The sequence below is a fragment of the Perissodus microlepis genome, chromosome 23 (genome assembly GCF_051167445.1).
Source record: "Perissodus microlepis isolate ML-2025 ecotype Zambia chromosome 23, ASM5116744v1, whole genome shotgun sequence".
Classification (NCBI taxonomy): Eukaryota; Metazoa; Chordata; class Actinopteri; order Cichliformes; family Cichlidae; genus Perissodus; species Perissodus microlepis.
The window spans coordinates 1924302-1949055 of NC_140482.1; the positions used below are offsets into that span (position 1 = coordinate 1924302).

At 40.7% G+C, this 24754-nt stretch overlaps 1 protein-coding gene across 4 annotated transcripts in view; it reads left to right on the forward strand.

Annotated features, from left to right (window-relative positions):
* dmd (dystrophin) overlaps window positions 1-24754 on the forward strand; it is a 284621-nt gene that overhangs the window by 211846 nt on the left and 48021 nt on the right. For all 4 annotated transcript variants that reach the window (XM_084922101.1, XM_084922102.1, XM_084922099.1 and 1 more), the window contains 6 exons: window positions 43-199; window positions 1853-1964; window positions 8393-8661; window positions 10554-10700; window positions 12502-12565; window positions 19595-19655. In XM_084922101.1, coding sequence (XP_084778227.1) covers window positions 43-199; window positions 1853-1964; window positions 8393-8661; window positions 10554-10700; window positions 12502-12565; window positions 19595-19655 — 810 coding nt within the window. The remainder of the gene's footprint in view (window positions 1-42; window positions 200-1852; window positions 1965-8392; window positions 8662-10553; window positions 10701-12501; window positions 12566-19594; window positions 19656-24754) is intronic.

A 24754-nucleotide genomic window follows, 5' to 3' on the forward strand; every position in this document is an offset into this window, starting at 1 on the left:
AAACTACAGAGAAAGAAAAAATGTTTGTGTTTCTGTTTCAAGGGCCCATCTGGACTCAGAGATGGCCCCCTGGAAGAGGGTTCACATGTCGCTGCAAGAACTGTTGAACTGGCTAAGATTAAAAAGTCAGCAGCTGGAGCAGGAGCGACCTGTAGGGGGGGACGTCCCGGCTGTGCAGGCTCAGCTGGACATACACCGGGTAGGAGGTGCAGCATGGTAGAACGCTCACTCAACATTGCTTCTGGATGCAGATTGTGTTCAGCAAATTGCGAACACGACTGCCATAACTTTTCACAAACAGGAATCGACAATATATCTGCACAGGAAGTGACATCAGCACATGATAACCTTAGACAAATTGTTTTTTAACTAAAGCTCAAACAAACTGATCAGTTTCTGCCTTTAAACAGAATTAATTAGAGAAATATTAACTCAGATTAATTCCCCTAGGGCAGCGCGAAGTGACATCAAAGATGTGAGTGAATAAACGAATCAAATTATAATTATAGCCTGCTTTGTAGTCAGATTTAATAATTGGAGGAAAACCCAGGATTTTAGTCTAAATTCACCTTCAGCCATTGAGGTTGCATCAAATTGCACTGTTTTCTCAACAACAAGTCCTAGATCACTCTACTAAAGAAGACAGGAGGGTCGTCAGGTCTAGGAACAAGAAAACGTTGAAAAGGATACAGCGTGAACTGAACTGCTTGCATATTTGCATATTTATCTTCATCTAAATGAAGTTAAGTAAGCAGGCCCATTAACATGTGTATGGAGGTGGAACCAGTGAACACCTACAGGTACTACAGGTACAGGTACGGAGTTCACCTGAATGAGAGTTTGGATGGATGGACCAACAGTGATGGTGTGTACAAGAAGATTCTCAGATCCTTTATTGGCGACTTCCTTGTCTCCATCAGTGCCAGCAGGATTAATAAAATGATTCACAGAGCTGAAAGCATCCTTACCCAGAGTCTGGAGCCTTTTGAGTCAGTGAGGGACAGGAGATCAAACAAACAACAACAAACTGCTCTCCATCATGGGCAGTCCGTCTTATCTGCCTTACTCAGTTCTACTGAGGCAGGAGAGCTGGCTTCTCCTCTCAGACATCTCAAAACCCCACGTGGGCATGCAGTGTGATCCATGCGTATCAGGAATGAAACCTCTCACTTAGGAAAGGTTTTGTAAGTGAGTGAGAAGGATGTTGCAAGTATTTTTATTACCCCTCAGCTGTAAAAGGCTGATGGGGTATTGTCGTTAATCTGCCAGGCGGGTGTTCAACATGGACACCTGAGTTTGTGATCACTTGAGAAGGAAGTGACAGGATTTTGAAACCACAGGCACATCTAGTGTAAATATCAGACAAGTTTGAATCTCAGTGATCTTGGCCTCAAGGTCAGGGGTCAGAGGTCAAGTTTTCTGAAAATCTTTTTGAGTGTGATAACGTAAGAACAAGGTGACTTAGGATTTTGAAAGTACCCTTTGCATCTACTGAGGCTGAGGGCCACCACTGGCCACAGCCTGTATTTTTAGACATTTGTATCCACAGAAAGCTTTTTGAAAGAGAAAATGATTCCATTTGTGAAGCTTTATTAATAGACTCTGTGAACAACTAATGACTTTGTATTTGTGTGTGGATTGCAGCATGCACAAGTTACAGACAGATCACTGCACACATGTGTTTATGCCTCTGATCGTACCCTATGCATTTGTAACCCTTTTGAGACAGATTTCTCTGTATAAAGTCACATCAAGCTGAGTCTTTTAGTCCCAGATATGACACTGAAGGGTGGAACTGGCTGTCTGATGTTTAGTTTAGTACAAATGCTGAAAAGTATGTGTGCTTTTACAGGGTTTCAAGAGGGAGCTGCGAGCGAAAGAGCCCGTTATGACCAAGGCTCTGGATGATGTGGGAATGTTTCTGTCTGAACTTCCACAAGACACACCGTCACCTGAGCACAGAGGTAACACACACTCATTTCACACAATTATGCTTAGAATGCTTAGAAGCTCTCCTCCACTATTCTTCCATAGCTTAAAATTTCCCCCTTCAGCACTTCATGCTTGTTTTAATGTTATACTTACTGGATGAATTAAGAATGTAAGTGCTATAAGCAGTGTGATGTTCCCTCTAATGTTTCATGTGTGTGAGCGAACACACAAACTCCCTGAGTTTGGACCACTGTGAGCGACAGCAGACGTGTGCACTGTGGTCACGCCAGCATCCAATCCATCCAAGTCACATGTTTATTAAAATAATCAAATTACAGCATTTATGTTAGACTACTTTTAATTAACTGCTTTAGCCCACTTACAATGAAAATGTAAAAAAATCTTGTTCATGACCTGTAGCATGTTAACACTATTGGAGGTAAAAATAACTTCAACTCCAATTTTGAAAACACAACTTTCTATTTTTTCTTTTCTTTATTTTTATAAAGCTCTGACTTGTATTATGAGTCTGTGGTCTGGGAGAGAGTCTGTAACTCTGTCTGCAAATACAGTAAATAATGACCAATGCTGGGCAATTAATTATATAGTTACTTCTTCAAAAAAGTAACTGAGTTTTGCAAACAACAACATTTTTTGCAGCTGTTTACCTAAAAATGCAGCCAAGGCGTTTTTTAAACAAACATTTCAAACTATTTACAGAACAAATTATTTGTGCCGCTCCAAAAAATAATTTCTGTCCACTATGAGATGAAGGAGAACAACAGCCTGATACCTGCAGGCCTGACAGCAGCAGATGTATCACTGCTGTAACACCTGTAACACTCAGCAGTCGCCTCATTGTTCTGACACACACAACAAAACTGTTGACTACACTACACACTAACTACACACTAACTACACACTAACTACACAAGATTTGCGCTAAACGTCTCAAATCTCTCACATCTCAAACACGCCGTCACTCCTAAAACTTCCCCCTCCCTAAACAACTAAATGTCATGTTGTCATATCATTTTTTGATTGGTCCACATGGTACATTTTTCCACCAATAGGAAAGGCTGGGGGGTTTTTTGGTTTTGTCTTTGCTCACAGGCTTTCGAGCGTTTTCCTTATAAAACGCCGTTTTTACCGTTTCTTCCCGCAGTAAATATGAACAACGACAGTATTCAGGAAGAAAACATTGCAGATATTTTATCATAACTCTGGTTTTACGTGGCCGATCAACACAATTTAAAAACTGGTATAAAGTCCACACTTTGTCCGTCAGTTGTTCCGTCTGTCCTGCTCACATCTCCAATGGTTGTACACGTTGTCATTAACGTGGCTTCGCTCCACATCAGCCGCTTTGCTAAAACACCGGTGTCGCACATAAGGACGCCGTCATAGCCTGTCAGCCACGTTGATCAGCTGCGTATATACGAATGTGAATCGCATCATTGGCTGGACTATGGGATAAGGTGGCGTCGTTCTGATCCCATACGGGAGCAGCCAGTCACTGACTAACACTGCAGAACAGAATTGTTCAAGTTTTCATTTTAATTTCAATTCAGGTTAGATTTGTTTTGTGCACAACACAGAGTTTCTGTGCGCAGAGACGTGCCAGCAGTGCGCAATTGTGCACGTGCGCAGCTTAGAGGGAACATTGGTCCTTTGTAGGGTTTTGAATGTGAGGCTATTGTACTAAAGACACATTATATGACAGCAACCTTTTAACTTGCCATTTAAATGTGGAAATAGCTTGTTAATTATTAACAGCATTCTAACAACTGCTGGTAAAGAAAACAGACACTATTCTGCAACAATTCTGCACCATGGCAGCAATCTGGTTACTATGTGTCTTCAGCTGAAAGATATTGCGCCCTGTTGAACTGCAAGAACAATGGTGACTTTCAGCTGCTAATCATGGGACTTCCTCTCATCCTTCCTCCTGATATTTTAATCCATCTCAGCTATTTGATCTTGTATTAGGCAGTGGTTAGGGACATCTAAAAATCTGAAATTTTACTATGGTTAAAACACAATCCTATGTCTCCACAGTCTTGTTTGGCACATTAAATTATATTCATTACTTTAATTATTAAGTTAAATTGCAGCTAATGTGAAAAAGTACACTGAACAGATTGTGATAGGCAAAACAAATCAAAAAACATATTTAACTAGAAAAACAGCATTACCTATCAAAAATGCTGAAGATGTTTCCTTCAATACCAAAAAATGTTTGAAATATCCAAAGGTGACCTTGCTGAACCAGCTCAGTGACATTAGATTTCAACAATATCAGCTAGCTAAGCGTAAAAAGCAGTAGTAGCAAAAGGTCTCGATGCATGCTCAAATATCCAGGTAAGTAAATCCCAAAGGTTGATTCAATGCTTCTGAGATGTCTTTTGCCATCTTACAATGCTGTGATTGCAGCCATTCCCCAACTCTCTGTGAATGGTTACTCATGGCCAGTGATCAGTGGTCTTTGATCAGTGGCTGTTGATTAATGGTCGTGAGAATTTGCATATCAATCATCAAGGAACTGACCATTGTTCATTCAGTGGGCTGGTTTCAGTCATTATGCAAATGTGCTGTTTATAAGGCTGGAAACCTGCAGTCAGCTGAGACTGAAGACGTCACCTGATGATTGATGAAATGTTTCTCCCACTGAAACCATCCAGATGAACAGACTCAACCTTTTTGGGAGCAGTACCAAAACTATATTGGACTAAATATAGCACTAAATAAAGCATATAGAATATTTCTCTAAATAAACCAAATAACCTAAATATGAATGGCATTTACTAAAAAGACAGAATTGGAGCTGAAGAGCATCACAGTGTAGAAGTCCTTGATCTTAAATGAGTTTGCCTGCATGAGGGTGAATGGGATTACTTCAACATAAGGTTAATGAACTCAACCAACATGTAATAAAGAGATGAAAACATGGCAATATAAGAATAACATGGTTCAATAAAACTATGACAATGTTCTGAATTATGAAAAATCAGAGTCTGAAAGTGTCTAAAAATTATTTGAAATTATAAACTGAAAAACTGGGAGCTGAAATGTAATTAAGCAGGTAGAGATTGCAATAATCATTCCAATAATATCGGTGTTGAGGTTTGACACAGTCTCCAGGCGCAGGTGTGGGCAGGGTGTGGGGCCCGGCTGAAAAGGGTGAGATGCCCTGGCCAGAGTAAGCTGAATAAACTGTAACTGTATGAAAACATACTTAGCTGAACATGTGTTGGGACCAGTTTAAAGTTTGATTTTTATTTCTCTAGCTTAACCTCCTAAGACCCGAACTCTTCCACGGCAGCATTTTTGATTTCTCTTTGATATTTGGGCATATTTGGACCCAATGAATGTAAAAGCAAAGAATCACCAGATTCTTTTTTTACCTGATTTTTGTTTCTAAGAAAAATGAGAGCCACATATGAGGATATTTGTTTAAAATTTCGATAGAACAGTAGCAGTATAACATCCTCGTAAGTGGACATCAGGCCCTTGCAGAGCAAAATTGAGTATTTTGGTCTAAATAACCCAAAATGTGATGCCCACATATGTGGACGCAGGTCCTAGGAGGTTAAAGTAATCTGAACTAGATAACTTTCAATGTAGAGTGGGTTTGATGAGGAGTTTAAGCGTTCACCATTCATTTCAGTGTAAAACAAACAAACAAATATTTTAAAACATATAAAAGTTAAAGAAAACAGAAGTAATAGAATACTTGTCCACAAAAAGCTGAATGTGTTGATACCAAAATGGTTTCTGTTGTTCTTCCGTACATAAAAATGTACAGAAGAACAACATTAATACTTAATCAGCATTCACATTAATCAGCATTCACATTAATCAGCATTCCAAAATTATGTTTTGAGGGCTTTAGGTTTGCAGGAATGTTCTAACAGTGTCATTTCTCACTTGTGGAAATCCCACACAGAAGAGTTGAAGCTGCAATAGCTGCAAAGGTGGGCTCACATCATTTTAAACCCCGTGGATTAAGCATGAGATGGCGCTCAAGTTCATATGTTTATGAAAGTAAAGGAGCTTATACTTATGGCAGTAGAGTGTAATCCACTTATTGGACGCCCACAAACACCTGCTCACAGAAGGACTGATTAAGTATCATATCAGAATTTTATGATCAACTTACATCCTGTTAATCAGATCACGGTAGAAGCTAAAATGCAGCAGAGGATTGGGAATCAGCTTTATCTCATACAGCGACTGTGAATGTGTGGAATCAGCCTAATGCTACAGTCCCACTAAGAAATACAAGCGAATACAAATATTTGGCTGCCAGCTGAGTGTTGCTCAGAGACATGTTGCAGGTGAGTTGCCTTTGTTGACACATGAAGAGAGAGCTCCGGTGTGTCCTCGCTGTCTTTGAGGAAAAGCTCTTCTGCTTCTCCTGTGTTGATTACGTGGATCGGGTCTCTTCTCCTGTAAAGCTCAGGACCTTCCTCTTCTTCACATCTTCCATGGCCTCTGTTGCGCTGTTGTAAGTTACGGTGCCGTCACTGAGTTTTGCTGGTGGGGGGTCTGAAAGTGGCCTTTCTTTTCTGCTGAATGTCAGTGGGGTTAGTCATGGTCAAAGTAAATTCTCACTCCTCTCAGAAAAAACTTTCAGAGCGCCAGTTCTTTAACAGTGTGCTGTAGAAAGTAAATTACTGTTGAGTGGGGCCTGGTTTCTGCGGCGGCTTTGGGCCACGAGCTCTGTGACATCTTAAAGAAAACTCCCATTTAATAAAAGTTTCTAAAACCCCGTCAGGTTGTTCCGTTCAGTGTCTTCAGGCGCTACGTGTACACGAATATTGTTTCTACGTGATCGGGCTTTCAGCTCTGTCAGTTTCGTTTGTATATTTTCTTGAGCTTGAATAGGTTGAAGCAGAACATCTTCCTCCACCTCTGCCACTCTCCTTTCTGCCCAATCCACTCTGATTGTCTGGCTCTTTAAGTGTTTGACAGTGGTGTTAAATATCTTTTGTGAAACATGTAAGATCTGTGGAGAAGGCATCGCTTTTCAGGCCTGTTTTCATACCCAACCTGGTAGCTTGTAGCTCTTCATGGACAGAGCCATAGCTAGCTTACAGGCTACCCATATGGAATATCTGCGTGACAGATGTGGTCAGTTTGAAAAACAACCTGGAAGAGTTGTGGAACAGATAAAGATTAAGCCAATATTTCCAATAACAAGGGTCATATTTTACAATATATTTAATTCTACCTGTCAAAAGTCCACATGGCAGTTTAAGTATTCACAAGTTAAAGTACTTATATAACTTTTTAAAAACTTTTCTGATAATACATGCATATTTATGCGTAGTGCTATGAGTGCCAGACTCTTAGTTGTAACACATTATTATTATGGTGTAGTTTTCACCTGAGAAAGGTATTAATCATCTCCTTATCTGCTTTGAGTTGACCGACTGGGCTTGGAAGACACGGTTACTCTGCTTATTCATAATTCCTTTAAACATAAGTACTGTGACCATTCTTACATTAAGCAAATATGAACATTTTCCTGCCTACACCTAGCCTCTAAATATATATATAGTCTGATAACTAGATAGAGGGAATTACTGTAACCTAAATTGCACATATATATATTTTTACTGTTGCCATTTGTTCTCTTATTTTGGCTGTTTGATGAATCAGAGCTGTTCAGGCTCAAAGCTAATTCAAGTTGTCTTGAATATCCTACGTTATGATTATACTGTTGGTTTCAGGGATATTACTCTGGCTTCTAGTTGAATATCAAATCCTCCAGTGACTCACGCTGGATTTCTGATAAATCCGTTGTGGTCTGTGCGTCTGACCCCGTCTTGTATGGCCCAACGCGTGAAGACCGTAAAAACCAACCTGGTGGTTTGTGCAGCGTGAGAGAGACGGTCTGAGCCTGTGATCCTGGGCTCAGGGTTAATGAACCCGAACTTACAGATAACTCTCTGCACACATTCAAATCACTGATTGATCACAAATCTGTCATGTTAGAAGTTTAGGAAAAGTCACATCGTTTTGTCTTATAATGACTCACAAGACAAGACTTACGAGTCATTAATATATATCATTTATTTACACGTTCACAAATCTGATGACAGCAGCTTTCTGGATACACGTTTACAAATCTTATTACACACACAGATTTGAATAAGCAGAAACAACTCGGTGCACACGCACAACTCCCCACACAGACTGAAATACACATATGTGCATTGAAATATACACAGAAATTGTTTTGCTACTATAAAAGCTACCATAACAGCTGTGCTCGTATTTTTACTCTAGTGGACTCAGCCATAAGTAACTCCAGTCAGTTGACATTGTTATAGTATATCAATTTTGAAATAGTAGCCCTGCCATACGCTGAGAGACCGAAGGCCTTTTAGATTACTTCTATGTTGTGTGAAATTTGCTTATTTTTTTCTGCATTTATTCTTTACATAACCTTCAGATATCAGCCCAGAGGAGCGCGCACACAACGTGGGGCGAATCCTGCGTAAAGAGGCAGACGATATGATGAACAAATGGGACCAGCTCAACACTGACTCAGATGACTGGCAGAGGAGATTAGAGTTGGCCCTTGACCAACTGATGGAGCTGGAGAAGGCAGAGGACCTGCTGGATGGAAAGCTGAGCCGGGCAGAAATGGTAAAGGATGCGTGGGAACCTGTAGAAGACCTCCTGATTGACTTGCTACCAGACCATATCGACAGAGTCAAGGTGAGAATCAGTGACCCTCACTTTAGATATAGTATTCTGTTTCATACCCACAGACAGTATAAAACATTAATAAAACAAGCCAACAGTTTTCCTTAAATGAGATAACGGGAAGAGATGTAATTAGGTTGGGAGTGCTTGTTACACCTTCTGAGATCCAAGGTTCAGCCCAGGCTATTTCCTTCTACATTACCCTCTGATGCTTTCGATTAGTGTTAATCATGAACATAACCCTATTATGAGTATTTTTCCATTTTTGCTCTTGTTAAAAAAATGTTCTCCCCAAATCTTAACAATCAAAGACAAAGAAAATAATCATTCTAATTGACAGGCATTAAAAACTTTTGGTTTGACTTTTTATACATTTTGCTTGATTTGTAAAGTAGGCTCATCCGGGACTTACTGTAGAGATAATTATTGATATCCTCCTGACTTAAATCGCCTTGAATCTTTACTGACTTTGGAAAGGATGATCAAGATCTTGTTTTTATATGAGTTTAGCTTGGAAAAATAATTAAAAGCTCCAGCCATCCATTCATTTTCCAATGCTTATCTGTGGCTGGACAGTGAGGACAGCAGTTTAAGCAGAGAAGCCCACGCCCGCCTCTCCCCAGATACCTTGTTCAGCTCATCCAGGAAGATAGAGACATGTTCCCAGATCAGCCTAAAGCGTGCCAGAGAACCTCCTTCCAGTAGGACACGCCTGTAACACCTTATCATTGGGTCAGATACCCAAAACCACCTCAAATGACTCCTTGCAATGTTGAGCTCCACTCTGTCTCTTCCAAATGACTCAACTCCTCACCCTTTCAAGAGTGCAGAGCTCATAACAATGGATGAGAGTAGGAGTCTTTCCCCTTATTCCCAAATTCAGCTTCCTATATGGATCTTTGAAATATTCCTTCCACTGCCCAACCAGCACTGAGGTCACCAGCGCCCCATCCCCACTGTACACAGTGTGAGTAGAGTACTGCTCACTTTCCCTGAGTCGCCTAACAGTTTGCCAGAATTGCTTTGAGGCTGACTAAAAAGCTGCATCAGTTTGGCCTGCCAGTACCTGCCATCTGCCTCCACAGTTCCATTGGCTAAGCAAGCCCAATAGGACTCCATCTTCAGTTGGACTGCTCCCTTCACTTCCAGTGTCCATCATCTGGTTTGGAGATTACCCCCATGACATAGAGATGTGGCCCCAGCTGTGGGGAGCCATGCAGTGGAGGTGGAGAACAGTTGTCATTAAGACTCCGTGTCCCCAACCTCCATCAGAACCCTGCTGAAATTGGACACGGAGTCCTCATCAACAAACGATAGTCAGGATCCTCTCATCCACTGGGGAAAACTGCAATGTCCTGGCAGAGAACTGGGGGAGACAAGTACATCCCACCCCTGCCCACTGCCTGACTTTCACACTGACTGCAGAGCCCTCAATCTCACATTCTAGATCACTCACCTTTACCCAGGTGCCCAGCTTAAATTGTATAAATGGAATCTGTCAACTCTTTGTCTCACTTAAGCCTATCAGTCCTATCCATTCCCTGCTTTAAACAAGTAGCAAACTAGGTTTACATGACAGATGCATTAGTTTACCACCTGCCTGATACCTCTCACCTAGGTCAAGTCCAGATTGCAATGCATTGAGGAAACTATAGCAAATATAACTATAACGTCTAAATATCTGGCAAAGTAAGTCAGAGGTGAGTTACTGCTAGAAAATGTGCTCCACATTATTTCTATCAACCATTCATCGTACCTGAGTCCATCATCGATTTCCATGTCCTACATTAAAGAATCAACAAACTGGGTTTCATGTGACAGATGCATTAGTTTCTCTCTGTTACATGTAAAGGTTTTGGTGTGTTTATTTCAATGTATATATGTCGTATGTGCTTATGTTGCAGGAGTTTCAGGAAGAAATTGCACAGATTAAGGACGATGTGACGCATGTGAACGAATTAGCATCCACTTTCAATCTGCCTGATATCCAGTTATCATCCAGGAACCTGGAACGCATCGAAGATCTGAATACACGCTGGAGCTTGCTCCAGGTAAACACAAATGCGCACATACACATACTTACACAAATGTAGAAGCAATAAAAATGAGATACACTCATGCCACGACAAATATTGCAAATGTCAAATGATAGTTTGTATCCAAATATCAAGTCACATCTAACCAGTGATCTCACTTTTAAATTTGACTGGGCTGCAGCTCAAGCCTGTTTCTTCAGCCATATCTATTAGGCCCAGTTTCTACACATCACCTGAATGGTGAGTGAAAGTGATTCTTCTTTGTGCCAACTCTGAGCCCCTGTGTATCCTAAGTTGAAATAGTTACAGTGCCAGTCTCCAGCATCTGAAGAGTATTGTACCAAGCATGTGATCTCAACACCGCCAGAAGCAGAATCACCACCCTCCAAGGGTGTCCTGTCTTTCTCACAAGTCGACCTCAGAAGTGTTTCCTTCGTCACTGCTGTTAACAGCCTTAAGAGTGTCTTCCTCACTGCCATCAGCGGGATGTCGATTACTCCATTGTCACCAGGGTAACACTGGGGATTGGCCTGGTGGCCAGTGGTGGAGACAAGACAATTTTGTGGCCAGTGGCAGAGGCCCTTCAGTGGTTTGGCTGGGGACTGGTGATGGCAGTGAAGACCCTCTGGTGGCATGGCTGATGATGGTGACAAAGGCCCTTGGGTGGCATGGTGGCAAGGACCCTCTGGATGCATTGCCAGTCTGATAATGTCAGCACTGATTGGACAACTCGGGTATCAGTGGCAAGAACCGTCTTGTGGCTTGGCTGGAGACTAATGTCGGTGGGGGTGATGGGATGTCTCTGGAGGCTAGTGACAAAATAGATGTGACCCTCAGCAGGCGACCAGCAGTGGAGACAGAGACCATCAGGATTGGGTGGCACTGGACCCTTGGACTCTGGCAGTGTGGAATTCTTGGACTATGACTTAAACTCACACATAGCCAGCGAAGGACGCATGGGCTCAGGTGGCACAGGACCCTCAGGCTCTGGTGGTGAAGGACGCATGGACTCTGGTTAAGGCTCAAGGCCATGAAGCTGCCATAAATCAACAACAGTCCTGGTTATGACAACACATATGGAGCTACATTATATCTACAGATATTGCAATGCTGTTTAAACCAAGCACCTCAGCCAGTTTTATTATCTAAGCTTCTGCAATGGAGTCTTATGTCTCACTCGCATTTCTTCTTGTTGCATGTTGAAGCTCTACTTGGAACCTTGTTAAGATCCAACCAAGCAAAATATGATTTTTTGCTATTTTTCAGGTGGTCTTAAACTTTTAAACGGGGCTGTATTATTCTATAAAACTAGCATGCACATTATAACTATATACCCATAAACACTAGTCTATAACTAAACACCTAAAAAAATCAACTCAAAGCAGTAGAAAGAAAGCCACAAGTAATCCAAGCTAAAGCTTAAATTACATTTATTGGCTGTCTGTTCCCCAGATTTTATCTGTGACTGGAAAATACTAACAGCAATATCATGTGTTTAGTTTTACTCTTCCACATAACTAAATGAAGCAGTGGCCTAATCCAGAGTAGGACGATCCATACGTGCCCTAGCTCTTTGCAGCAAGTAATTTATGTCTGTTAGCTGCTGTGGGAACTGATCAAAGGGTTAAGTCTGGGGCCAGCCTAACCCAAAATCTAATTTATAATTGGTTTTCTGCATGTCACCACTGGTATTAGTTGGTTAAACTGATGAGGTTAAATTGATTTAAAATTACATTATTAACGATGTTGATTCATATAGAGATTTTAATAGTAGAACACATGGCTAAAAAAAATGTGTTTTTCTCCCCTCTCACAGATCTCCATCAACGAGCATCTCAAGCAGCTGACAGATGCTCATGGGGATTTTGGCCTTACACATGGTAACTATACTGCTTATTTAGTAGCATTTACCAGCAAACATGAGACTGTGTGTGTGTGTGTGTGTGTGTGTGTGTGTGTGTGTGTGTGTGTGTGTGAAAATAAAATGATTTGAACTAATGATGACAGCAGTGGCACAAAATAAACGATGGGGGTAACAAAGCTCTCCTTTGAGTGGATCACTGTCTAGTTCTGTTCCACTTGTTGATTTCAGCTTCATCATGCAGTGCCAGCATGACCCCAGCTTGTGACGCAAGCTCTGTGCTCTCTGATATCATTCAGTCATAACAGAAGTGGCTAAACATTCAAAATGTAAAAAAAGAAAAGAAAACTTAAGATATAATCAGAAGTATAAGTGAGAGTGTAGGGAGAAATATGTTGGAGTCTTCTTCATGAGTGAAGGAAGAGTGGAACACAAGATATTTATTATTTGTAATAAATAAGCTAAGAGAACAGAAGATGCTTTAAAAGTGCTTTTTTGATCATGTTGGAAGTCCAGCATTTCACTTGCAATTACCATTCTGTTATTTTAATATAATCTCAGGATTAACTAAGAAGACCTCAATGCAGGAATAACGGATCTTTAATATTTCCATGTACATGAAATGCACTTTATTACATATTTACAAGGCATTCATTTTATAACTAATCAACCTTAGACTAGCTCAACCAGATCATGAGCCAAAGTTCAGCTAGCAAGCTGATCTAATTATATCTACTGGCTACAAAAGCTATTAGCAGGCAGCAGTTGTTAGGTAGAAACGAAAAGGCAGTTTTTGTCACTGACTGGGTGATTTGGAGAGCAAAATGAGAAAAAATATAATGACAGCTGGCCGGCTGTAGGGATGGGAATCAAGAACCAGTTCTTGATAGTTCAATTCCTCAGTTAGTCTGCTTCCCTATCGATTCCACTTATCGGTTCCACTTGCAGTTGGGCTTCAATCAGTTGAGTTCTGTTTGTGATTTTGGAGAAGAAAAATAGTAGTGTGGTCTACATCGTGGATATGGACAATACTTTTTGTTTTGTTTTGCACAAAATAACTAGAGTGCGATGGTAAAGCAGAAACTGCATCCATAGCAGACACAACTGCATTATGCTGCTAACACAACTTTGGTTCTTTGCTAAGCTAGCCAAGAACCCAGAGTGATGTTAAAGCTATGTGAATGCTGACCCCAGCTCAACAGCAACATCCTGAACTTCAACAGGTAACAGTCGGATGAGCAATCAGGCTTCAACCTCCGTTTCTACCTGTTTATGTCTCTATAGTAGAATCACTGTGGTCATTGCTTTAAAGTCTCTTTGTGCTGATTTTCATCTTTGCTTTGTGCCGTCGGCTTTGTGTTCATACCTGAATACTAAGCAAAAGATTATATGTGTGTCCTAATTAGGATATGATTTATGCTGGTGTATGGGACTGTAGCCTAGAGGTTTATATTTTTAACTGGTCATTATGAGACAATGCATTTCAGTTCTTTTTGCAGAGAAACAAAAAAGTAATGCAATTAGTAGCGTAATGAAATCATTTCTCCTGAGAGTAATTAAGAAATATACAGATTTCTTTTAAGGAAAGTTCTCTGTGGATGTGTGATACTTTTTTTTATCTCACGAAAGGAGAAATGCCTTAAACATGTACAAACATTTTCCCACACAGCATGCACTTAACACAAATGTAATGTCTTTGATATCCTGCTTAGTGGTGATGGTGACTCTGACTCCTTGAGAACTAAGTGAGAATCGATAAGAGAATCGATAAGGTATTGAAGTGATAAGTGATCAATAATCTGAATCCTAAACTCTTATCAGTTCCCATACCTAGTAGGCTATCTTTCCAAATCTTAATCTGGACTAAAATGAAAATGGCTAGAGCCGGCCCTACTGTCTGAGCTATGGGGCTTATTAACATTTGGTCATATACATAAGATCAGGCACTTTTTGTTTTTAATTACTTTCTTTGTTTGTTTTTTAATTGCTATTTGTTTCATGCGTTTCTGTCATTGCGCTAGTAGATGAAATATAAATGTGTAAGTGCTTAAAGTGACACTGTCAGCAAATTAACTGTGTTTTACAAAACGAAAACTCAAGTTTTCAGAAAGAATATCTAAAAATGTTCCTAATTAAATGTAAAACACACGCATTTTTGGAATGATTTTTTAATATTTTTTCCACCTCTATCCACTCTGAGTGACGGCCACATGGTAAAAAACAGAAAAAAGAAAAAAAATTAAATGGAAAATCACAATCACAAACTGAATTGTTAAAAAGCAAAAATAATGTGCAAATAAAATATGACAATATCAAAGATAAAAACATTGTTACAACATGTAAAGGGCCGTGACATATAGCATTGAAACAAATCATTTAACAGTACTGCCTGAAAATGTTTTTGTCTGACCATTTTTTCATAATGTTTATTGATATTAATAATAATAATAATAATAATAATAATAATAATAATAATAATAATGACAATAATAATAATGTCTCTTCACACCACTGGGAAATAAATTTCATTACAGTAGATCCCTCTTTGGAAGTTTTGTAACAAAGTTTTGTTTTTTTAAAGTTCAAAGAACCCACAGAAGTAGGTACACAAACAGCCAGAGGCAGACAGAGAAAGGTCCAGGAGACAAACACCCCCCCCCCCCCCCCCCACAAAGTGCAGATGAATGGATTCTCCCCAGAACCAAGAGCGACCCCAGACCCACCAGCCAGCTCCTGCCCCAGGAGGGTGCAGGAAACAGGGGTGTAGAAAGTCCATTTTAATTTCAAATGGTCTAATGTAATTAGAAGACAGTTTCTTTGATTCAGCATGGATGGGTACAAATTGAGTGCACAGGCCAGGACGGTAGGCGGGTACTAGGATTCTGTTGCGATTGGTAAGACATTTATTTTACTCCTTGTTCCTTAGCAGGCTGGCTGCAGGACTTGTTCTGGGTGCGGACAGAGGACCCAGAAACATATTCAGTGACATGCATTATAAGAGAAGGGCACCAGAACAGATGTTGCAGGAAGGAAATGGATTTAGGTTTTGGCCGTGTGTGAAATACCTTAGACCAGGGGTCGGCAAGCTGCGGCTCCGGAGCCACATGCGGCTCTTTAGTCCTTGTAGTGCGGCTCTGCGTGGTTTGGGAAAATAAATTAGAAGCTATTAGCTGAAGTGTATTTTATTTATATTAGTTCTTTTTTAACTTGTAGTTCTAAATTGGAAGATTGTTGTGATATTGAAATATAAAAATAAAATTATATTCTATTATTTTTTCATCGCTCCAAAAAAGCGTCACACTCGTGGAAGCCGGTATACTCGCCGAAACGCCGTGCATTTATCGAGACTTTCAACTCCAGGTAGGCCAATTCTGGATCTTCAGATCCACATTATGTCAGCAGCTGTTCTCCACTGTGAACTATGTTAAAACAAACACCGCTCACGCCTCACAGACGACAGCTTACAGTCCTGTAAAGATGAAAGTGACTTCGTACAGCTCCGATCTGCAGACGCTGTGCGCAGAGGTTCAGGAGCAGAAGTCCCGTTGTAAACATCTCACAGCAGACCCAACGACGTTTGCATGAACACGCTTTGCAGCATCTCTTTATTGACCACTTTACACACACGGTTGCTGTACGCATACAGCCGGCTGTAGCTTTGCAGCTCACAGCCCGACACACACCAACACAACAGCACAGACGTAAAGGCGGCGAGGCGTGATTGCGGGTGCTGCTCAGGTGCGTCCGCCTCCCCTGCAGCGGCGCTGCAGACCACGCCCCGCCACACACATTAACCAGGTAAAATACATATTTAGGCAGAATTTTGCAAATATCTATTTTTCATCTTTTAGCAGCATAGAGCTTTTTTCCAATTATTTTTTAAAAGTCAGGTCAACGCTCCAAAAGCGCAAAGGCGATATAAGGGTGGCGGCTCACAACAGTTTTTGTTTGCTGGATCATTTTAGTTCAGCTGGGTGTCTTTGCTTTGGTTATATTTCTTTAAGAGTTCAAAATGTGTTAATTACATAAATAAAATGTAATTTTCTCTGTAGCACTTCATGGATTTCATAAGCAACACACCTTAGTTGTTCACACAAAGCATAAAGGTAAAAACAATATATACAGTGTTATCTTCATTTTAGATGTCAAAAAGTATTTGTGGCTCCCAGTGTTTTCTTTTGCGTGGAAACCGGGTCCAAATGGCTCTTTGGGTGTTAAAGGTTGCTGACCCCTGCCTTAGATGGACTGAAGTGGGCACATAGAAGTGACCAGGACAGGCCAGGACAGTAGACGGGTGCTGGGATCGACCGGTAAATCGGAAGTTCTGCTTTTATGCTCAACTCTCTCTCTACCAAAACGGTACAGTGCAGCGTCCATATCAACTACAGCCCCAGTTCATCAGTCAGTCTCCCACTCCCTTCTCTTCTCACTCGTTCGTACTCCATTTGGGGCAGCAACTCATGCCCGGCCCAGAATAGGAACTCCACCCATCTTTTCTGATCTTCAGAAGTCCATATATGCAAGATAAATGGTAAATTGACTGGATTTTATAGCACTTTTCAAACTCAAGCACTCACTTTATACATCATTTACTCATTTTCACCCATTCATAAAAGCATTTTTTCTACCTAACATTCACACACATTCACACTCCAATGATAACATTTGATAATCATAGTTTAGAGCAGCAGTGCATCTTCCTACCTTTAGCTAGTAGTTCAAGAAGGAGAGATCATTTGAAAGATTTAAACATGATTTACTGAGATAGAGAAATTAATTTATTTGGCGATTAGACCAATGACCCATGATGGCAGAACAGGTGACCACCGGTGAAAGACATGAAGAAACTCTGGAAGCTAGTACCAAAGGAGACATGGTCCATCCAGTGGCTTGGCACGAGGCATTGATGGCAGAGGATATGATTAACTGGAAGCTAGTGCTGACACAGACGACACCTTAGGTGGCATAGCCAGAAGGTGGCTAGGATGGAACCCAACAAGGGTGATATAGACCCTCGGGTGCCTTGGACAGAGGCCGACAATGGCAACAGAGACCCTAATGTGGCTTAAAGAGGGGCCCTTGGGTGACGTTAATGGAGGCCAATGGAGACCATCACATGGACTGGACAGAGAAGGATGACAGCAAGGATAGAAAGAAAACCCTAGTGGCCTGCCAGGTAGCCAACCACAACAATGAGTTCCCATCAATGGCTTGACAGATAGCCGGGGATGACCACAGAAACCCACAACCTCAGGCAATATGGCATCCTCGGGCTCAGACAACACAGGACCCTCAGGCTCAGGCGGCAAAGAATCCGCAGGCAGCAGGAATCAGCTGAGGCTCAGGGATGTCAAGATTCACTGCACATATAGGAGACTTTGGAAACACTGGTGGTTGGGGCAGCTCAACAGAGCATGCAGCAAACTTTACAGGGGACAGGGACTGTGGCTGTTCTGGCTCAGAATTCCCCCAGAAGTCCCAGAGCACAGTCACAATATCTGGGGATAGTCTCTGAGATGGTGTGCTCATGAACACAAAATTCAAACTCTGGAGGGGTCATCTCGGCAGCACAGTAAACAGTTTCTGTGTGAGGTACCAGCTCAGAAATGGAAAACATTGTCTCTTCCATAGCTCTGAAACACCAATACAGTCGTATCACTGTTTGTCGGCACAGAAACAAAACAGTCAGACACCGTCTGAGAAATGGCACACACACTGGTCAGCACAGAAACACCCCAAGTATTTCACTGTTGACTGCTTCAGAGACTGCCGTGGACTTCTTCTTTATTACTGGGTGTCTGAGAAACACCAGACAAACATTATTATCTGTTCCAGAAACAGAAAACTTTCTTTGGTTATTGGCCAGCTCACAAATACAGAACACATTTTTTATACTGACCGACTAAGAAATACAAAACTCATTACAAAATTCAAAGAAACACACTTCAGTCTTTGAATGAGGTGACCACAAAAAACATGTTTTGAACTGGTCGCCTGGTCTTTCTTCCAGCAGCAATAAAAAAAGAAAAACAGTCTTATTGTATCATCAACAGTCTGACTCAGACACAAAACCCTCAGTTTTTAACTTTGCTTGTTTAGCGGTTATGCTGATGGTGAAGAGAACACAGAACAGTCTTTGCTTAGATTTCTTCTGGCTGGGGTAGCACGAGAGAACACGTCTTTTTCATTCACCCTAGAGCATTGTTGTAGAGACCCTGTTTTAGCAGATACCAGTGGAGCTGCAAATGTGGGCAGTAGTGAAAGGTACCGGTGGTGGCAGCTTCACTACCTCCTCAAAGTGGGAACTGGTTATGGTGATGTCAAAAAGAATGTGATTGATGCGGCAGTGATGAAGGGCTCGTCCACTGCAGCGGTGACATAGAGGTACTGTTGGGCTCAGTCTTTTTATAGTTGTGTTCTTCTGTCAGGTTAGCTGTGTGGCTGCAGGAGTAAGACCCAAAAGGCGGGAGTTGGAAATAAGGGATAAATGACAAGCAGTATCATGCTAAACTCATGGCAGTAGCCACTGACTTAAGTTGGAGCACATGGAATAAAAAAGCAATGAACACACACCATGAGGAATAGGAAGGAAGAACAAACATCAAAATAAAATAGAAAAACAGTGTACAGGAAGACAAAGGGAGAAAGGTAAACAAAGATGGTGACAGGATTCAGAGACCAGACAGACACAGGGATGAGGCTGAGAAAACAGAAAGGGAAAACAAAAGATGATAACTAAATATTACAAAACCAAGACACATGAACTCAACTACAACATAAGCAGGAAAGATGAAGCTAAAATACAAACCGACGACTGAAAAATATAATAATGAAATGAGAAATAGCAATCAAACAAATACTACGAACAAACCAAACTAAGAAACAAATGATCCACAAAACAACAACAAAACATGAACTCACTAAAAACTCTGGGTTCAACACCTAGGGACCATGACAGCTTTGGAAATTTCAAACACTTCAAACAAAATTAGGAGATGATTATCAATATTTGTTTGGGGTTTTAATCATCTATCATCTGTTTGTGCAGGATCTGTGGTGACCCCCTTCGAGCAGGGCATCTCTCCAAACAACGTGCCGTACTACATCAAGTAAGTACTCTGGTGCTCAGCTTGTAGCCCTGCTTGTCCTCTTCATCGGCTACACACAATTTTTAACTTTCATTCTGTCGCACTCTGGTTTCCCCGAGGCTGGGGCGTAACACAGAATAAATGTGCTTTGGAAACTTCAAACTTCAAAACTACAAACTTCATTAGCGAACAAGATTTGTGACAGTAGGCAGTCTTAAACTAGCAGTGGGGCTATTCTTTCTCAAATCAAATAGGCCTTCCAAGATATGTATGGTATATAATGGTCTGTCAAACCACTTTCAGGCCTTTTTTATTTTATTTTATTTTTCACATTGTAATCTGAGGCAAGATTTGAGCATCAGTACCTCAAAGATGGTTAAAGACAGAAGATTCACTGGTCTTTCTTCCCATCAAAATGAATCAAAATCTGTAATTTGTGAAAAATACATGAAAAATGTCTGTCTATTGGCCACGTCTTAATGCATGCCCAATCATCCAGGCAAGTGAAGACGCTACGTCCAGATGAACAGCATGAACTTTTGGAGATATCTGTTGGCTAGTTAAATGCCTCTTGCACAGTGTTTCATGGAGAAGCATCTTGCTGTTGTGGTATGGTAGAAATAAAAACAGAATTGATCACATTTTACAACAAGACCAAAGGAGGTGTAGACACATGGACCACATGGTTAGCACCTACATATGTAAGTTTAAAAACAAAGAGGTGGTCAATGGTGCTGTGGTATGACATACTTAACATTGCTACCCTACACCTTTTCATAGCTTAGCACCCTGAATTCAAGAGCAGAATCACTAATGCACAACTCACACCACACATGAGAACTCAACTGGAAAGTTGCTCCCAACCGCAAACCAGTATCACTGAAGCAATGGGAAGGTGTTGGGTGACAAAAGCCACAGGAAAAGCAGACAGGCCCAACCAAAGAGAAACAAAGATCATGAAGTCAGAAGTTGGTGTGGTAAATCCAATGTACGGATGTCATTAGATGTAGAGATTGTTCTGTTCTGGAAAAGTGTACGGCCCAGTCATGTGTGCATGTAAGGGTTAAAAAGTATTCTGCATGCATTATTTTGCAGTATTATATGTCATTCAGAAATTGCTAAGAATTGTCTTTTCTAATTAAAATTTTATTACTGTATGCTAAAATAACTTGAACCTTTGGACCATGAAAGTAAAGCAAGTTGGAGAAAGACGTACAGGAATATTTTTTTAATTGTCTGATTTTAGATGGAATGACCCAGAGTTGGTCCTTTTCAGATTCAGATCAACTTTATTAATCCCAAAAGGAGGCAGTTTGTTCGCAGCTTACCCTCACAACCTCCTCCCACAGTCAAACGCACAACCAATGATCACAAACACTGTTGCATGTCAATTCAGAGATCAACAACGAGGTCAAATAAATAAACACATTTAAAGTAAGATAAAAATACAAACAGAATAACAAGGAGAGATGTCTAAAACTTAACAGACACAGAAAGCTTAATCTAAGAGAGCCCTGTCAGCATTAAGTGATCTAATAGCTGAGAGAATGAAATCCTGCAGTCTGTTAGACGCTGTGCTTACTGAGGAGTGTTTTGTAAGTAATAACAGAAACAGAAACGCCATCTAAATGTCTTATTTTGTGTATTTGTATATAAATCCAAATAATAATCAATAGTACTTCAAGGAAAATTGCAACTTTTCTCTAGCCAAAGGTATTAACAGAGATGTAAAGTTTCTTTCTTAGACTGTAATATTTCTTTTTCAGCAGAGGCAAGCCAAGGACGCGAGATACACTCAAAGTATTGTTTCCCAATTTTTAATAGTTCAAGGTGGATTGTTACATCGTGGCACATGGTTTGGTCCATAACTGTGGGCTTGCCTGGTATTACTGGTCAAAGATTCATCCACTCAGGATACGTTCAGTCGTTTGCCACTTTTAATGCAAACCTTCATTTGTCTACACTTTTCCATCCACTCAACTGTGCATCCAAATTTGAAACAAAGTTCTGACTCTTTAGACGAGAAAAAGCAGAAACACAGAAACACTTGCATAAAATCATATACACATCAATTCACTGACTCCACATTGGGAGTCATAAGTAGCATTATATTTGTGCAAATTAATTTCATGCTGTGTGGTAAAATGTTTGTGCATGTCGGAGGCATTTCCTCTCTTTGTTGTGATCAGTGTTGGGGTAATTGTTATTATGTAAATATATTACACATATTCACAGATCAGTTTTCTTAGAAGTAACGTATTACTCCCAGGACAAAGTAATTCATTACACGACTTGCATTACTTTGAAGTTTCTCCATAAAATGATCTGAAATGCATTGTCTCATAATTACCAGTAACAGTATAAACCTTTAGGCTACTGTCCATACACAAGCATAAATCCCTATCCTAATGAGTGCACACATATTATCTTTCTCTTAGTTTTTAGGTATGAACACAAAGCCGACAGCACAAAGCAAAGATGAAATCCAGCACAAAGAGACTTTAAAGTGATAGCCACAGTGATTCTACTGCAGGAACAGGTACAAGCTGCAGCCTGACTGCTCATCAGTTTGTTGAAGTGTTGAAGTTCAGGGTCTGGCTGCTGGCCTGGGGTTGGCATTCACTCAGCTTCATCAACACTCTGGGTTCTTGGCTAGCTTAGTGCTAGCATGCTGTCCAAGCAGATGCTTGCAAATAGCTGTTTCTGTCCTGGATGCACTTTACACATGTTACTCTTGTCCTTTTGTTTAATAAAATAAAAGTAATATTCATAGACATGCTGCAAACTGCACCATTATTCACCACTAACTGAAATCACCTGATTGTAGCGAGACTTTAAGTAGAACTGATAGGCAAGATCAACAGGCAAGCAGACTAACAATTACAAGGAACTGAACTACTGGGAACCAGTTCTTTACAAAAACCTGTTGTCGTTTCCCATCCTCAATCATCAGTCATTCAAAGAAAGTAATAAGATGAAAAGTCTGTTCCAGGATTCAGGAGATCTTTCTCATTGTGCCTTACTCATACACTTTGGCACTTCCTTTGGCAGATCCAAATCTCATATTTAGTCACTTAGCGTTGGCTGAGGGAATAAGTTTGGGGACAGACGAACTATTAAAAGACGGTTTTTCAAAGTCATCATCACTAGAATGTTGTGCATCTGGAGACAAAACATCAGATGCTTATCTCTCGTCAACTAAGCCAGTAAAAATGGGAGTTCAAATTTCATTTGACTGTAATACAGTCAAATGTGATCCTGTTTACTGTTGCCACTTGTGAAACAATGCGACATAAAAGATCTGGTTGAAGATGGAGGCCAGTTGGTCTGTGCAGACTTTCAGGAATGAGGGGGACACACTGTTAAGTCCCGGAGCCTTCCCGGTGTTGTGTCTCCGGATAAGCAGACTAAACATCCTCACAGATCTTTAGCGCAGGTAGGGGTCAGAGGGGACGGGGGTGGGGGTGCAAGTAGTCTTTTTGTATAGGTGTGAGGTGAGAGTGAGCATCTTTGTGTGTGGGTGTGAGGTGAGGGTGAGCAGGTGGGAGGTGTGAGTGGTTGTCTTTCAAATCTGCAGTAGGGGGTTTTAAGGTCATCAGCCAGCTGAGGATTCACTTCAGGGTGGAGCAATGGACTCCTGTAACTGGTGCAAACTGATGCAGGGTCATCGGCTGAGAAGCTGCTTTTTAGCTTTAGTGCATGGCATAATTTATTTACTTTGCCTATATGAAGCATGTATATTATTCCTGATTACGGTAACATCACCTGGTCATCTTTACTGAACGGGAAGTAAACGAAAAACTAAGTTAGTGGTTTAAGAATCCAGAGCAAAGCAGGCACAGTGTCATGATTCTGATTTGGGTTGTTAATTACAGAAGTTAATGTTTTCAGTATTACTGCTATAATTTGCAAGCAGGTACACCTGTTCATAAAAATTAACAAAGTAATAGTGGATACATCATTGTTATTTTTGCTGTCTATTGTCAACACCAATATAGTCTATCCATTCACTTAACCACTGAGATCCATCAAGTCCCTTCACCAGCAGGGGGGCTGGAGCCTTTTCCAACTACCATCAGAGTCAGAATAACCCTGAGGAAAGGGGAGGCGAGGAACACCTGACGCAGGGCTAACACAGAGAGACAGACAACCATTTTGACACAGACCTATGGGCAGTTTATAGTAGCCTAGCCCACTGACTGGATGTCTTTGGGTTTTGGGAGGAAGCCAGAGTACCCAGTGAGAACACACACAAACACACAAGCTCCACAGAGAAAGGCACTGGCTAGATATTTTAATCAACAGTGCTAATCACCACGCCACCACACTCTCCACTGAGATCCTTATTAAATATGGTTATATTTAAATGATAACTGTCATCATTAAGTTATCAGTCTTATCTATTATTTTCTAGATTTTTCTCCTTTCAATGGATAATATTTAATAATTAGGGTAATATTTAATAAAAGGATATTCTTTTCCAATGAGATCTCTTGTGCAAACATCGCATGAACAACACAAGAAAGCCATGTAAGTTCAGTATAATCAAATCCCTGACATTGACTTTTCTCATGTTGAGCATTTATATTTCTCGTGATTACAGCAACACCACATGGTGGTCTTCATACAAGCAGAAGTGAGGCAAAAAAACTAAGTTAATGGTTGAGAAATACAGGGCAGACTCAAATGCACTACACATACACTAACAACAGTATAGAGTGCTGCTTGAAAGTAAAAGAAAAAGTAAAGTCAAGGACCAAAAGCAGATGCATGGAGGCAGGCACAGGTGAACTTAAAGTGAGTCATTTATTAATAATCCAAGTTAAATCCAAAAGGGAAACAAAGTAAAAAGGGAAACACCAGAAGCCAGGAACTACAAACAGTTTACGCTGGGGATGCAGGCTAATGATGGACGCGAACAGGTACAAATAAAGTAGCAAAAACAAGGATAAACAACAGATGACCAAACAAAGAACAAGAAGAAGACTGGAATTACAAAGAAGGGTTTCTGGGGCAGAGATGAAACACCTGGGAAACACAGCTGAAACTCAGGCAGGAGGGTTCAGTGAAACTAAACACATGGGACGAGGACTACAAAAGTTAAACAGGAAATAAAGAAG